A 17,428-nucleotide genomic window follows, 5' to 3' on the forward strand; every position below is an offset into this window, starting at 1 on the left:
TTCATTTTCACTCAGTGTCCATTCTTTCAACTGTTCTGCATCTCTGTCCTGTTGAAAAAATCTCCAGAGGATTGTACCATAGATATACCCTGGTCAGCTTCAGTAAGGTTAAAATACCACAGAACATAACCATGCACATACCTCACTGCACTTCTACATTTCTAGCAGGTACAGAAAGAGGTTTCTTTTGCAATGATACAAAGCAAACATATGTAATATTTTACTATGTTGGGTTGCAGGCCAAACCCTTAAACCCTATAGATGACAACATATGTCCATAAGAAATGGAACAGATTTTACCAAGTACTTTCAAAGAACAGACTCAAATTGAAAAGTGGCTTCAAGTTCTCTTAAAAGCTGCCATGGCTGGGAAATAAGCCAAGGAGTCTGTGTTTCTATAATACTTGTGCTGATGCCAGTGATAAATATTTGTGCAGTCATTTTCCCTCCTGCTTGAAGTATCTGAGTGCTTGCTTGAGGGTCCTAACACACCACAGACAATTTTGTCTCCCAGTGGACAAAAGACTTGCAATCAAATTATAGAAGCTATTACCAGAGTATGAACATTCAAAAACAGATATCTGAACTCTTTAAATCAAAATAAAATAAATAGCTTTCTCAAATCATGTGCAAGTTATTGTGTGACATTTTATGGCATTTAGAATGTAGAAGGTTAGAGCTGTTGATCAGAATAATCTTTTTGGCCTTAGAAAAGGACCCATGGCTATTCCATGCAAAAAGATGAACTCACAATCCACCAACAAAGAGCTCTCAGGGGACTCTGGACTGACCCCAAAATTAGATCTAAAGGTAAGGGAGAATCATTAGTAGAGAACCTTAAAAATTCTGACTACGGGGTTACTTTTGCTTAAGAATGCTTCTTATCTCATTCACTTCACCCTCTTATAGAAATCCCAAAGGCCAATCAACATGGCAAGTCCTACATATACCTATGTATGCATGCACTGTATATACTAATATATACTAGACTGAAAAAATCACATGGAAACATCATCTTCCTTTTTCTTCATTGATACAACTGTGAAAAAACCTCTAATTCTGGCTAAAAGATTGAATGTCAGGATTTTATCAATAGTGTAAGTCTCATTAGGTTCTTAGGTTTCTAAAATATGTGGTACGCAGAAGAATATGGTCAGCACTTTTGTATTAAAGCACTGGAATTGTGAATATGTCCATTCAGCACATTCTTACAGCAGAAAAACAAACAAATTCATCAACATAAATGTCCGATCGCAATCTGGTTTCTCTTGGTTCTGCACAATGAGAGATTTTTAGGCAGTACCTTCTCATGTCAGGAACAAGATTAGTTTTTCTTCTTGAGATTTGTTATATGAATCTCTGTCACTGCATCATTGGTTAAAAGCAGCAGGAGACAAAATCAATGTTCTGCTTGACTTATGCAACTGTCCTCAAAATTTCTATCCAAGGTTTCTTTGCCTTTTAAAACTGACCAAACTTTTGTTTCAGTCTAATCTCTCTCTCTTCCAGCAAGATCACTCAAAATTTTTTGTTTTGTTTTGTTTTGTTTTTTTTCCAAATTATTGATTAACAACGTAATTGAGAGTAAAGCAAACCTGTCTTTACCAGGCTGCTCAGGAAAGTTCTTTTCATTTGCATTGAAAATCTTTATGCTTTCTCATCAGTTTAGTACATGGCTGTGTATGGCAGCGCTCCCTGAAGTTCATCTTTATATAGGGTTCAACAAAACTCAGATCTGCTGAGCTACTGATCAGCAGGAACATACCGGCAGATGAAAGCTTGAAGCTTAATTTACCATCTTTAAGTGAAAGTGCTCAGGGTGAACAGAAGGAGGCATGGTGAGAGCTAGTATATCAAGGCAAACACCCCACGCCAGGAAGCTGCCTACCTTTCTAAGGGCAAAACAGAGATGTTTGACAAGTGACAGTTATGGAGAGAAAACAAAAGATTGAGGCCAAGCTTGTTTTGCAGCAGCCTTCTGGGAACACTTCACAGCCGTGTCTCTGTCCCCTCAACTCTGAACTCTGCAAACATGTGCAAATGACATTGCAAAGCACAAGTGCAGATAAGAAGAAAAGTTATACGAAAATCATGGCCAGAAGAAAGCTGCTTACCGCCTAGCCTTTTGAAGGGAAACTTTCTCTTACATATTTCAAGGATTCAACTGCCTTGAAGAATACCAAATTAACGAACCAAGTAAAAGCAAACAAGAGCATCTCGTACATTTACTATTATATAAAGTGCACACCAGACAACACAAATTTCCATTTTCCTCAGTCTTAGCGACCAGAGCCACTTTAATGCCTTGAGATTTTCTGCCGTGACTGGCAGCGACAGGCAAAGGCATGTGCCAAAGCCTTCTTGTCTGTGGCTCGCCAGGGCAGGCCAGATGTTACTTCAGCTCAGGTGGCAGATACTTTACTACTGTAGGACAGCTGCCAAAATATAGCTTCACCATCAAGTAGCAAGAGTAACACGGCAGCAACTCTGAAAGGATGCGGCAAAATTTGAACATGAGCTTCTGAGAATACTGACAGAGACTAAAAGGCTTCTGGAGCATCAAAAAGAAAAAGAGACAATTAATCTAAAGCTGAACATAGTCTTGTGTTGGTTCTGTCTGATCTCTGTGCCAAATTAAGTTGTATTGGTACACAATGGAGACCTGAAAATTTGAAATTGAAAGCACAAGAGAAAAGCAGAATACAGATTTCCCCTTGTCCCTATGCCTTTTCAACAATTGGCTTTCTATTGGGCTAGTTCCTCTAGAGAAATGCAAAACTCTTATCTCTATTTGCCAGAAACTGGAAACCATAAACCACTCTAATTTATATCAGAGTATAATCCAACAGCTATAGTCATGGATGGGCTCTATGCTATTAGCACATAAGAGAACATGAGAGATTAAAGATGCAACTTGTCAAATCACATGAGAGACGGGGAGCGAAGAAGTAGGATGAAGTCACAAAATCATACCTTGCAATCTCTATGCACATCTGGTCACAACTTTTTAACATATTACACTGAAAATTCCTTCTCAGATCTTACTACCCTCTTATGCCACACTCGTATTTCATTCTCCTGACCAAGTAACTGACTGGCTAGCTGCTATCCATTTCTTATTTTGTTCATTCTTTTTTTGTATGTTTGATTTACCCCTTGGAAGTAGAATCTGCCTAAACATTCCTCTCCTATTATTTTTATTAGCTCCCTCCATATAAGATCAACATACATATGTGCACATTGAGCACCCTCGGACAAACACATCCATAACTCCAAAAATAAACTATACTGCTAATTGACCTTCTCACAGTCTGGAAACTAGCAATTTCTAGTACAGTGAGATACTTCCTGCACTGGGAAGATTTGGCCCATTTTCTTCTCTCCCCTATTCCTCCACAGAGCAGGAGATGAGCTGAGCAACACAGCTCAGTAGACTGATAAATTCTCTGCTTGTGCTGGTCTGAGTGACCGCTGCATTTTTTTGGGGTACATAATAAATATATTCATATGGCTTCTGAATTTATCTCCTCCCACTGAGCACTGACAGTGATTTTTTTACGGATTATAATCTCTTCAAAATGGGACTTTCTTGACCTTAGTTTCTTACACAGTGCTAAGGATGCTGCAATGTTTAGTGAATAGTAGTATCAATCAATCAATGTGCTCTGATGTTTTTCTTTCACCCCTTTCCCCAAATTTAGCTGCATAGCTACATAAAATGCAAAATGCAAGTTTAGACAGTTTTTGAAAATCCACTTCAGCCTCTTAATGCAAGGGAAGCTGTTCTGCCAGCACTAATTCTATTTTCAGTGGGAAAAAACTGAAGGAACTAGCCTTTGGAAATGGTTGAAATTCTTGTAAGTGGAATTCTATCATATAAAATTAGCAAACATATAAACCATTTATTGCCACAAAGATACTGTACAGCTGCTTGGATCTGTATTTCTTTCTCATACTCCGTTTATTGCCAACATCTTCCTTAAAAGAAGTATTCAGCTAGTTCCTAATGTGTAGCCTACAATATAACTGGACTCCCTCCTGTGTCTGCTGCAATAGTAGCATTCCCTCAGAGTAATAAATATTCTCTATATGGCAATTAGGTTTAGGCATGATTGTAAATGCAAAGTTCAGGAGGTCGCCATTAATATTATCTTACGTCCTTATTTCCTGTTGTCTTCATAGCTTAACATGTTTACTCTTAAATTAGAACATGATTAGCAACTCATATAGCTCATTTTTTTACTGAAAATAGCAGCTTGGTGAAATGTTTCCTATCATCTAGGGCTGACCTTCCCACAGGCTGCATATCCTGGAACAGCACATTGTAATAAGAGAAATCAGCTATTTTGTATCAAGGCCAAACACTAATTTCATTTCTCTGGCTCCCCCTCTCCTTTCCAGCTCTTCTCCCCATCTCCCCAGTAACACTCATATACGTGAGTTGGAGTTAAGAAGTTGCAGTTGGTAAACAAAACAAAGGCAAAACTGCTAAGAAGTTAATGAAAACATCAGTAAGTCATAGCATCTGGATCTCATCATCCACCTCTGACGTAAGGAAGATGTCCAGATGTTAGCAGAACTGCAGCAGTTGAAATATTTTGCGAGCAAGGCTCCTTCCAAACAATCAGACACAAAGCAGTTCAGCATTTTCAGCAGTTTTTAGAAATGTTTCAAATATATAATGGTCTTTCAGATGTGCGAAAGAATATACAGTCCAGGGAGCTGGGTCTGGGAATCGGGAGCCCCTGCTTTTGGGAAATGCATATGGATGTTCAAAGAGCATGAGAAGATAAAGCCTCCTGGCTGCCTGTCATAAGGAGAGACTTCTAGCAGAGAGACGATGCTCATCTTATGGTCTCCAGCATTTAAAACTAGACCTTAACAGTATCTACAATGATGAATTATGAAACTGGGCCCCGTGAGAGCAGACCGTAATTTTCATCTTTCCCACTCATTTTTAATCCCCGTCTGACAACCTGTACCACATACAAGTCTCGCATGCTGAAAAGGATAAATGATGAGGCTGGTTTCCTAACAGGTGGTTGCCAGGTGTATTGTTTTGTTCCTTCCCCTTGTCTCCAAGCTGCCTGACAGAACGGTGATGTTTTTCCTGTCTGGGTGCTCATTCTCTGTTTGCGGAGCGAACACGACTGCTCAGGTCCTCTCAGACATGTTTTGCGGCTGCTCCGGGTGCTCTCCCTTCCTCCTTGGCCCATGCTCACACAGAAGTGCCCGAGATTGTTGGTTTGTGTCTGTTTGTGGGTGGGTGTGGTGGGTTTTTTTTTTTTTAATTTTATTTTGGTTGGACTTGATGATCTCAAAGGTCCCTTCCAACCATGAAGATTCTGTGATTCTGTGAATCAGTTTGGAGTCCCCAAGAAAGCAGCAAAGCTATTTCTAAAGGTTCCTCATTGCTGAATTCCCACATCCCTAGAATCCCAGGCAGAGGACAGGACACGGGGTTGTTGGCTGTTTGCTGCAGCCCTGGAATTGGCTACAATGACTGTGGAAAACCAGAATGCTGAAAAAAGGGTGTATTTCCATAATCCCCCCCAGCTGTTGTAACTTGAATGCATGAGGATTTTGCAGCAACCACTTCCATAAGATGCTTAGCATACTGTGCACTTCTTATTGTAAACTTGGACAAAATAGTGCCATTGTTGTAGCCTGATTACAGAAATGACAGTGGACCTCCATGAAATAAATGTTTTAAAATTTCACTCATGGAGGAAAATGTGAAAGTCATAAATAAAACTTTCCAATTGTCCCGTCCCCCAACACTGTAATTTAGCTCTGCTTTGTGAAAATATCCATTACAAATACCCAAGGTGACAGAGTATGTGCACTTTCTTTTCCCCGCGAGTGCTCCAACCTCTACCGGTATCGGACTTCAAATTAGAAGCACGGGGGTGTTGGAAACAAGACATTCCAGCAGCTGAAAATAAACAACACCAGAATCTTGCTACAGGCAGCTACAACCTTCTGGCACTTGTCTATGTTTTCATATGGAGAGTGAGAAATTAAAAAATGGAACATGGAATAAGAACCTAACGATACATTTAATTCCAAATGCCATTTTGAATGAGGATTTTGACTGAAGGGCTTTGCCTTAAATTAATTCCATTCATTCCATGATAAAAGCACCAGTGCTAAAAAAGTCACATAATACTTTCTGTATCTTATTGGAAATGTAGGGTGGCAATATTTTCAAAAAATAGAGAGGCATATGCTGTGTATGAAATGTATTATTTCTGATTGGATTTGATGTCTGAATTTGAAAGATGTGAAGAATTATAAATCACATGACTAAACTGATATTTTCTCCCCAAATTGCTTACACTACAAGCTTGTTTACTCATTACTTGGATAACAACAAAGATCTCGAGCACTCTCAAACGGAGGAAACTTTAAGATGATAAAGATATTTAACCATTCAACTAAAATAAATTATTAATATCTTCTGCACTGGATATGCTATACCTTCTTTATTATACAAATAGCTTCTATTGTTATCAGACAGTTATTGTTTACTGTTTTAATGTTTCTTTTCCATAAATTACAGTCTATGTATAAGTACATATAAAATCAATACCTGATCATCCTCTACCTCATGGCAAGTGGCTATTTTTAATATTTATATAATAGCCTGAGTAAAGCACCAAACCTATAGAAGGCTGTCTCCAGATCAGGGGTCAGTAATTTCCTAAAAATGCTGATGTAGCTGAACAGTGATATATCTAAAGCTATATATCAAGTGGTCTCAGGTTCTGCAACACATCCATTTTCTAAAACCTTATTTCACCTACACACACTGTAAATCTTTCTCCTATCTCAGAACAAAGCAAACACTTAAAGCAGTAATTTCTTTTCTTCATGAGTATAAATTTTAGGGACAGGTAAAATGTAATGCAAAACACCTTACCTTAACCTGGGGCTTTAAAAATTTTCCCAAGGGTGAAAATTCCTTTCTTTACTGCCTTTATTTCCTATAGATAGCTATATATGTGCCTGGAAGTATAAGCAATAGCTGGGAATTGTTTAAGAATTAGTAAATCCTATACTCACAGATTTTGCAATCCATAAAAAGGCACGGTTTAAGTCATCAGCATTAAGGGGAAAATAAAAGAGAAAACAGCAATTATAAACCCAATGGGAATATAGGGATGCTGACAATGGAGAACATAGTAGCCATCAGCAAGAGCAGACAGTGTGTCGCAGATGCTCCCAGTGTTCCTAGATGAGTCATGCAAAGATTGATATGGCCAGTAGTAGAAAAACTTAAATAGTGATATAATTCTAGCTCATCATCATAAATTAAAAAATGAAAGGTCTACTCAAAGGGGCCTGCAAAGAAACTCTTCGTAAGTAGATTCAAAATTAACCCAGCCTTTCTTAAAAACATGAAAACTGGATGAGAGTGAACTGATATGAGTCTCTGAAATGAAGCTAAATGGAAAAGAATTGTTTGATGGAATTATTTTTTCTGCAGTCCCAGAGTTCTCTCTGTGGCTACATCTTTAGCAATAACTTACAAGGACATACAGAATCTTTCCAGATGACTCAAATGCTAGCAAAGTAGGCATAATGAGAAGTGGTCTGTAACGGATCTTTGAAAATGAGTAATTTTTCATTTCTTTGGCAATTAACAGGAAACAAAACCAAGGAAAAGCAAGGGTGGCAAAACCTCACTTTGTTTTTAGTGAACCAAGAAGTGCAAAATGAATTTAAAATTCTGGGGTAAATTAAATATTGTGACGTTTTAGTGAACTTTCATTAATAAAAAAATTGACATAATTGAAAATGATAAATGGTAATTAGGTAAATGGATAATATAATTTCAAATCGAAAAGTCGAAAGTTTGTTTTTAAAATACCAAATAAGTAATATTTTTCCCAAACTTTCTATGACTAAGCCACTGCAAGAAAACTAGCAGTAATTCCCCAAACCTAGACTACCTACACATTCTTTTTTTTGTCTATAATACCAGATACTGCAGAAGACAATTTAGCTTTTTCATCATAAAAAAAAATTGATTGAAAAAAGAGGCATATGAGTAGTCAGTTGTACACAGTGTCTACCATGTTTTCTGAAAAATACTGGAAAATATAAGAAAGCCGGGATCTTTTAGTCATGTCATATAGTGGACATAATGGGTCTTAGTACAATGCAGATAAATGCCACACTGGGTCAATCTACAGTCTGTCATGAAGATAATTCAGACAACAGTGGAGGCACTAGAAGAAATGTGTCTACAATGTCTTGAGGATATGTACATTTCAGAGCCAAGAACGATGCTTGCATGCTCTGGGGGAGCTCACACTGTGCTTCTGCCCTTCTTGTGCATAAAATCCTGGTCTCAGTTGGGAGGTCTGTCCACTGAAGAAGCCAGGATGTGCTTCTCTTCCCAGCTGAGGATGTGGCCTGACATCAGTAATGGGAACAAAGTGGGAATTCCCAAGGAAGTGTTTCTATTCTCATGAATGTAGTAACAGGAAAAGTTACAATTTTCGTATTGCCCATTTAGGGAATCTGGCAGCTTGAGTCTCATTCTCGCCTCTTATTCTTTGCCGTTCATTCCACTGCCCCAAATTGTATCCCATCTCTACTGGGCTTTTTTGATGTCCCAGCAATTGAAAATGCTTCCATTGTGTTTAGTGATTTATTTAGTGCTTCATTTTCCACATTTTGAGATCACCAGACATGACTATAAACATGTGTCTAGATTTTCTTTGCCTGTGTAAACTCAGAAAGAGCAGAAAAGACACCGAGTGGAAAACCATGAGCTGTGCTGCCATCAGAAGTAGATTGACCATGACGTGACTACACCGAGCTGCAACTCACTGCTCCTCAGGACAGGAACCGTATAAATATATACTGTATTTATACAATATACCATATTTATACGATAATAATATACCATAATATGGTATAATATATATAATATTATACTATATATAATATATATTATACTATATTTTATATATATGTATATATTATATATAATATATATAATATTCTACCATATCTATACAAGCGTGCCTGGCCCCAGCTGGCTGGACCACAGGCCATTCTGCCATGTGATGAGACGGCACACGGAGCAACTCAGGGTTCGAAAGCGATGTGAGGGTGCTGCTCTGCATTAGTCCATTGTGGCCGTGGTAGGATGGCACGCACAAGTGATCTGAGAGCACAGTCCATATTCGTTTGCCACTTTACCACTCCTGCTCAAAATCGTAGTGTCTTTAGCTACAACCTTTCAGTTCCACGCAATTTTAATAGCATTTTAAATACTTTTTGTCCAAGACTAACACTATCTTTCTTTTGTGTCATTAAGACTACATGATCTAATGGAAAAGGCATTTTCCATGATATTTTCCCAGGGTATTTATAGGAGGTAGATAGTACTGCCTGTTTGATGATCATCTCAGATTATATTGCATGATTTGCTATTTCTGTGTGCAGGCTAGCAGGTTTTTTTTAAAGGCAAAACTTTTTGATTACTTTTTCTTGAATATGCTGCAGAGAATGCATATTTCACATTTTCTTCTTTCTTTTGCAAATATCGTGTGCTTTTTTAAAGGTGTGTCCTGATAACACAAATTGCTGATCTAAGTGGATTTCTTATTTCAGTGTCATGACCCTTTTTTAGGCAGTCAGCAGTTTAAACTGCTGATATTCCGGAGAACAAACAGAACAGCAACACAACTTGTTGCTGCTTTGTTTCTCTTCCTGAATCTCTGTTATTCAAGATGTATTTTCATGAATACACCCTGATATCTCTACTCCATATTCCGCTGTTTATTGGTGGTTTAACCTGATCATTTTCTGACTTTATGACTGACAGCAACCCAAATATACTAGTGGACTGACAAGCCTACATCACCAGCACAGCCTGGAAAATGGAACTGTCACTGCTTTTAAGGGTCCTCTAACATCTAAGCCTTGTATTGATAAAAACTGTGACGGCTCACAACCATCTGCCAAGTAGAATAAAAACATGCCGACCCTTATCAGCGCAGCTAAAGAGGCTAAAGGGTTCACGTTCACTCCTCATTTCTCGGAATGTGTCAGGGTCTCAAGAAATATAATTAGCAGTTGTCTATCCCCCAAGTATTTGACAATCATATGCAAGGTTAAATATATACGTTTATCAAGGTCTTTTCGTATCCTGATAAAACCTGCATATTTTCATATGTAGGTCACATACAGAAGGCATAAATTAGATGTCATTATATGCTTTCCTATGTGAACTGATGAGAGGAAAACAGTTTTATAGAAGGCAGTTGGTAGTAGTTGTCTGACATGGACACAGGCCAGGGATACTTGGAGCCTGTTGATGCAAATGCCATTCTGAACTTAACTGTAAATTAAAAAGCTTGCTTCAAAGCATTCACATAAACATCTCTAGCAGGTGGAATGGAAATGAATGCCAGGGTAAACAAGTGTCCAGCTGACCAGGCAACATGCAGATTAAACAAAGGCTGGCTTGGCCCCACCAGCTTCCCTTTTATAGATTTGTGTAGTGTCCTTGCCTTTTTACTCAGAAATTTTTTCCCTCTCGGTGCTCCTTCCAGTGGAGTTTCAGCAACGTCCCAAACATCAGGACCTGTGTTGTGACTGCTGCTCCATGCCCTGCAGTCTTTAAGCTACCAAGGAAGTCCAGTTTTCTAACAAACCTTGGAGAAATGGACTATCTGCCCAGTTCCATTTGCCGCAGAAGAGAGCTTAATGTCCCTCACTTTCACAGCACCGCCACGTTTGTGACTAACTGCTGCTCACTAGAGTAACTCTGATGTCCCCATCTCCTGTGACCATGGGGCTTTACTGTAAAACAGTGGTAAAGCTGAGGTCCTCTGCCCAGGAAACTCACTGTTCTTTGCCACCTATGGGAACAGGCACAGAATTTATCCAGCCACTAACACAATGGGCAGAACAAGGTTTTTATGAGTTGCTCTAATTTAAAGCAGGTTTCTGTCCCTGTGTTTCTTTTGGGCCATGGTCACTCACTGCCTGATTACCTGATGTAATCAGTTTTGGAATCAGCATGCCATCCCCAATGTCTGTTATGCACTTAGCTGCTCTTATTTCTCCAAAACATTAGTGTGGGAGAGTGATGTAAAAGTTCAGTTGACATTAGTGAGCTGTACCGTCTGCCTCTTGGTCATCTCATCCTTGATCTTATCATTATTCCCATTTCTCCTCCCTCCTCCCCCCCCCCCCCCCCCTTCCTGGGATAACCGCCCCCACTGTAAGTATACAAACAAACCCAAGTGATCCCTCTGGCAGGTCACACCCATTCTGCATTTCTGCTGCCTTGTCCCAAACCTCTAAACGCCGCAATAAGAGAAGTAACAACCCCAGCAGGGTGAATGAGAAACATTCAATCTAAGAGACAGACAATAACAGAAGAGGAAAATGAAGCGAGTTAAATTATCTCCTCCTCCAGCCCTCTATTATGGTTTGCCACGGGTTTTTGAGTCTTTGCAAGTCAAAGTAAAAATGCGAACTGCAACCATATAGTTGGTTGGTAATTTATATCTCAGAAGCCTAGCTCTGGCATACCTGACACTCACTTGGAGCTCATAGCACTGAAATCCTTGCCAGAGGAAATACCAGTAATCGCTCAGTGCACAGCCCAGATATTCCAACTGACACACTCCTTGGCTGCAAAACACTCCGTAACGCAACTCACTGAAGCACATCACAGCAGTAAAGCACGGGGTCTGACCTAACAGCAAAATAAAATGCTTCAGCACCCTTCAGTCTGAGGAGTTTGCACTGTAACATCAGACCAAAATTCCCTGCTCCTTTTGTCATAGCTGATGTTTATCTCATCTCGTTAGAGGAGCGCATACAGTCCCACCGTAGGCACAGCACCGAAGTAACATGACACAGAAACAAAAAGCTGGAGAAATACTTAGAGGCGACATTGACACATTATGCAAATGATGCCACTAATTACCATTATTAAGGTCCCTTACAGATCTTAAAACATGCTCGTGTAATGTCCTTCTCACCTGCCAGTCGTCTGTCTCTCGTGTTTTTCCAGATAACATCCAAGGCTCTAGCAGTGGAGTCCCTGATGTGATCACTGAATGATCTTCTCAGAGGGGCTTTCACTGGGTGATGCATAATGCAGATCGATCACACATCCAGAGTCAAATGGCTGCAGCCCGGCCCCAGGAAAAAGGGCATTCTTTGCCCGGGGATCTGTCTGAATTTCTCGTCGCCAGGCAGGCAGGTTGTTACTTTATATAATTTGTCGTCAGCCTTGTGGAGCTTTTCCTTGAAGAGTCAGGCATTGCAGTTCTCACTGCGGATGCAGGAAAGCTCAGACTGCAGCCAGCCTACTGGAAAGCTGCCAAAATCTTACATCTGGAACAGTTTACAAATGAGCTAACGATACAGTCATTTAGATTTGGGGCTTTATTTGTGGATATCTATAGGATTCTAGCTTCCTGTTTAATCAAATAACTTACCGGGCACATACTTGCATGCTCATTTATTAGGATAATATTTCCCTGCTTAACTGTTATTTCAGGTAATCTTTCATGTTTTGACATGAAAAAAGGTAAGAAACAGAAAAGAGATAAAGTAATTTTAAGTATCTGCAGTTCAGGTGTTATATTTCGTTACCAAATTTTTCTTGCATATCACCCTTTCTGTGGCACAGAATAGGGCCCGATTCCGAGTTCTCTGTATGTGGTACTTTATGCCAATGCAGTAATGAAATACAAAAATGAAAGAAAAAGGGGAGAGGGGAAAAAAGGAGAGGGAACGGCGCCTCCACATCTTTGTTGAATGAAAAGATAAGGTCCCATATGTAAAAAGTTTATGCATGTAACTGAGATTAATAGTCACAGTAAATGAAGCCATTTGACCTTGCATATTTTGACCTTTTTAATTGATTATTGTGTCCCGTGGCTTCCCTGAGGGAGGGAAGGAGGGAGGAATAAGGGGGTAGCTGAAACTCTCTTTCCCCTTCCTAATATTATGTATGGTAATGTGTGAAAAGGTGAGAGATCCCAGCCTAAAAACCTAATGCCCTTTCTTATCAGGGAAAGCGAGAACAGCGGAATAAAGTTATCTTCATGTTAATTCAAGGTGGAGTCCTTCATTTTTACAGCAACGGCCGTTAGATACCATTACTTTCTTGAAAAGTATTGTGTTATCATTAAAACTGATTGATTAATTTCTTACAAGGTTGGCACACAGATTGAATTACAGAACCGCAAATTTCAGCCTGTGGATTTTCACTCCCTTTGAATTCCTTCCTAAGAATAAAACAGTTTTTCTTTTCATTCTATGCTAGATAATTTATTTCACACTTTCTTATTTGTTTTAACTTTTTTTCCAGTGCCTCCTCCATTCCCTTCATTTTCTTTAGTCCTCATTTCCTATAAGACAAATCACGATCTCATTCCTACATTGAAAAGAAATTTACGGGATTTGCAATACTGTAACTGAGAGAAGGATTGGCTCCCCACCTATTTAATGCAGATCATAATTTCTCCACACCTAGGCCTTTGTCTTTTATCTTTGTAGAGCATCTGCAAACACTAATGTCCTGTGTACATCCTTGAAGAAAACCAACAGCAGCAAGGCATCTCTGGAGTTTGCAATTGCTTTCCTTGTTACACCCTTCCTACTTTTTGAGGCCGGATGGAGAAAGAAGCAGCCAACTCTCGAGAGAAATTCAATATGATTACACACTCTTGAAACGTGTGTTTTGGGGTGTTTTAATTATTATTATTCTGGCAAAGTTTCCTTGTAGAGAAAGTGACAATGCTTACATAGGCAAAAGCTGACATGATGACTAGAGTGTAACCTATCTATTTTGAAACACGTACACCCTGTTCAGATGACATCTGCCATTGTCTCTGTTGCTCAGAAGAGCACTTGCTCATTTTTAAATGAGGATGCAGCAACCAATATCTGGAGTCGTTCAGCCTGGAGAAGAGAAGGCTCCAGGGAGAGTGGCCTTCCAATACATGAAGGGGGCCTACAGAAGAGATGGGAGGGAGTCTTCATCAGGGAGTGTAGCAAAAGGACAAGGAGTAATGGTTTTAAACTGAAAGCGGGGAGATTTAGATTAGATATTAGGAAGAAGTTCTTTACTGTGAGGGTGGTGAGACACTGGAACAGATTGCCCAGAGAGGTGGTGGGTGCCACATCCCTGGAGGTTGTTCAAGACTAGGCTGGATGGGGCTTTGAGCAACCTGGTCTAGTGGGAGGTGTCCCTGCCCATGGCAGGGGGGTTGGAACTAAATGATCTTTAAAGACCCTTCCATGCCAAACCATTCTATGATTCTAAGATCTGCCTGAATCACATGCCTGCAGTTACTTTCAGATTGTTGGTATGGAAAAGCTTTCTCCATCACTCTGGTAAACTTGTGCTCACTGTCTGAACTGAGAGAGGATGCCACTGGTGCCAGGTACACATGTACAGACTCAGCTGGTGAATCTCTGATGTTGGTCAACATGAACGTATTAGATTAATTTCTTTTAAACCAAAGAGTTAAGCTGGAGCACTGGGAATGACATGAAAGGAAAAAGGTTTTAATGGTGAGATTTACAAACTGGCAAAGAAAATGTTTTCAAAGAAAATGGCAAAACGTTTTGCTGCTCTATTTGAAAATGTACTGGAAAATCTCCTGAAAACAAATATCTTCCTTTAGCTAGGACATTGCCTATACACCCTTCCATATTTTACATCTGTAATTCAGTTAGCTGTATGCAGGTACTACAGCAAAATGCATGCAAAAATAAGCAAAGTCCTAACCCTCCAACTAGCATCTAAGTAAAATTTATGATGCAGCTCTATCTCTTGTCTTCACTGTGTCTGGAAACTTAGGGAAGGCCACCAGCAGGCACAGGTTTCATATTTGAATAGTACTCGTGGTGATCACAGTCACAGTACAGACAATATTCCAGCTATCTTCCAGAATTACTTTACTGTATTCAGTATTTCCTGTCCAAAGGCTGAGATGAAAAAAGCCTAAAGAAATAGTTATGGTCAAAAGGTAAACTGGATGCATCAACAAAGAAGCGTGCTGGACTAAAAATAATATGAGAGGAATCTGAAGGAGAGGGGCCTGTTGCTGACAAGAGAGGAATGCAGCAGGCGGTGTTTGGGGAGAAAGGTGACAGTACACCCTCAGGAAAGAGGCGGCCATGCACACGTGTGGAGCAGCACACATGCCCAGGGAAAAGTCTATGTGGAATTCCAGAGGCAAATATTTATAGGGGCCAGCTCCCTACCTGCCCGCCCAGCTTGCTTGGAGCCAGGCTGAGCCTTGCCCTCCCTGCGTTCCCACCAACCACGATGGGCCCCACCATCGCTGCTCCCAGGACGGCATCTTCCCCCTTACCCAGAGCTAGCCTGCCTCCAGACTGCAACCGCCGACTTCTCCCACTTCTCCTTTCAGAAATATTTTTAGAAATGTCTTGTTAACACAAGCAAAGCTTTGCCTCTACAATCTGCCTCTTGAGGCTGGATGTCCTTACTTGTAAAGTGCCGCTCATGGTTCTTAAACACATCGTTCTGAACCCAACCAAGGGCAGAAGGCAGAGGCTAATTCCTTATAGCCTTACCACTCCTCAGCATTTCAAGCTGAAGGATCTAAGCTTGCCAAACATATCTGTTTTCTGTCCTTTAGTGTGTCTGTCCTTACTCCAGTCTGCAAAGATAACAATAAAGATCCTTTTTCCTCTTTAAGGCAAAGAGCAGAGAGAACGCGTCAGGTACTAGGATGGACGGGAATGGTGATCTCATTTTTAGTTCTGGCAACATCCAGCTCCTAGGAAGTAAACAGTTATGCAAGCCTCACTCTCTTCAGGCTTGCTCAAAAGGCATCAACTTCCCTTCCAAGTGTTTATGGATGTGCAAATTCTTATGTTTATCTCTGGTTCATCTATGTGATTCTGTCCCCTTGAGTCTGGAAGGATGCATGCATCCAAAATATGCAGAACCGGGCAGAGACACATCATTTTTAAAACGTGCTGCCAGCTCGAGCTTTGCTGTGACTTCCGTACAGGCTGCGACAAAGAGTATGGCACATTCAGACCATCTTCACTGGGTGGTCTACGCAGCTTGCCTGGTCTGATGCATGCAGCCAGCCATCTTTCCCCTTGTTACAGAAACGGAATGGCAATGCCATAATTATCCAAAAGTATCACAAACCAAAAGAGTGATTCAGAATGAAAATTTTAGGTCTTAATAAAAAACGCCTGCTGGGCAGATAGCACATGTCATTGTTTCATCTCTCAGCAGATGTGTCCAAATGCTATCTAGGAGACCAGATTGGGAAAGGAGCCCTCTGAATTTTGACTTTGACATGTGTTGCTTTCCAAAATAAAATCTGGTACTGCAACGTCTGCAGTATCTGAGAGATCTGATACATACCAGATCTGTAGACAAGAAGCAGCCTCCAGTCAGAGCAGACTGTAAAGATTTAGAGAAATTCCTACAATTTAGAGAAATTCTATGTTTTCAATAGAAGCTTGACAAATCCCAACAAAATTCTTGATATGACAAAGCCACATCTTTATTTAATTTGATTTGATTTTTTAAAAAAGTCTCTGTCAATCAGATAAGATAAAAATATCAGAAGTTTCATTCAGCACATAGGTGTCTGGGCAGTTTGTCTGTCCCATGGACTACTTTCCAGAGCTCAGCTTTCCCCTGCCTCTTTAGGGAACATCCCTGGGAGCAGGCTGCAGGTGGAAAGACTTGGCCTTACGGTGGCAGCCTCTCTCTGTCATCATCATTTCCTCCCTCCCATCGTGGGAGGAAGGGGGATGGGTATGTAACAGTGTGGTATTTCCAAAGGGACACTTTAATGAAAAAATCCTTCCATGACAAGTTTTCCATTTTTTGTTCCAAAGTGAGAATAAAAAAATTCAGAAGGACATTATTTTTCTAATTTCTTGCACTAGGAGTGAAAGTCAGCATGTTATGGAAGCCCAGACATCCAGACTTGGAAGGCAGTAGTTACTGAATGAAGAAAGTGTAGAACAGGTTGGGAGTCTTCCAACCTGTTTCCATACGGTCAAAACCCACTCTATTTTGCTCTCAGAAAAGTGCCCTGTGACACATGTCAACACCTTGTAGAATTTTTGAACAGCCTAGGAGCTAAATGGATGCAATCTGGAGAAGAGATGGTAGACCAGGTAACAGACAGACAAAGTTTCCTGAGTTTCCTCCATGGATGGGAAGAGTGCACTGCCTGCTGCCCTTGCACTGTCTACTTCCCCATGGTAGCAGAGGTGTGGGGAAGCCCCAAGGACAATCCTCCCCTCTCCACGTGACAGCCATTGCCTCTGTGCAAACTGCTTTTGCAAGCTGTGCAGGCTTTATGCCCTCATGCCGTGGCCCAAACCTGTATTTTTTAACAAGCTTTTTTAAGTAATTGGAAAGAAAATTATC

The 17,428-nt window shown here is 40.3% G+C and overlaps 1 protein-coding gene across 3 annotated transcripts in view; it reads right to left on the reverse strand.

Moving 5' to 3' along the window:
• Positions 1-17,428, reverse strand: part of DLC1 (DLC1 Rho GTPase activating protein) — a 218,709-nt gene that overhangs the window by 90,114 nt on the left and 111,167 nt on the right. Inside the window, exon 1 of one of the 3 annotated variants that reach the window (XM_074154819.1) lies at positions 12,018-12,340. The exons of 1 other annotated variant lie outside the window; for it this stretch is intronic. In XM_074154819.1, the coding sequence (XP_074010920.1) occupies positions 12,018-12,132 (115 nt within the window). In that variant the 5' untranslated portion in view covers positions 12,133-12,340. Of the gene's footprint in view, positions 1-12,017; positions 12,341-17,428 lie in introns of those variants that run through there. One more of the 3 variants, XM_074154821.1, reaches the window with a different exon arrangement.

Source organism: Numenius arquata, chromosome 10 (genome assembly GCF_964106895.1).
Source record: "Numenius arquata chromosome 10, bNumArq3.hap1.1, whole genome shotgun sequence".
Taxonomy (NCBI): domain Eukaryota; kingdom Metazoa; phylum Chordata; class Aves; order Charadriiformes; family Scolopacidae; genus Numenius; species Numenius arquata.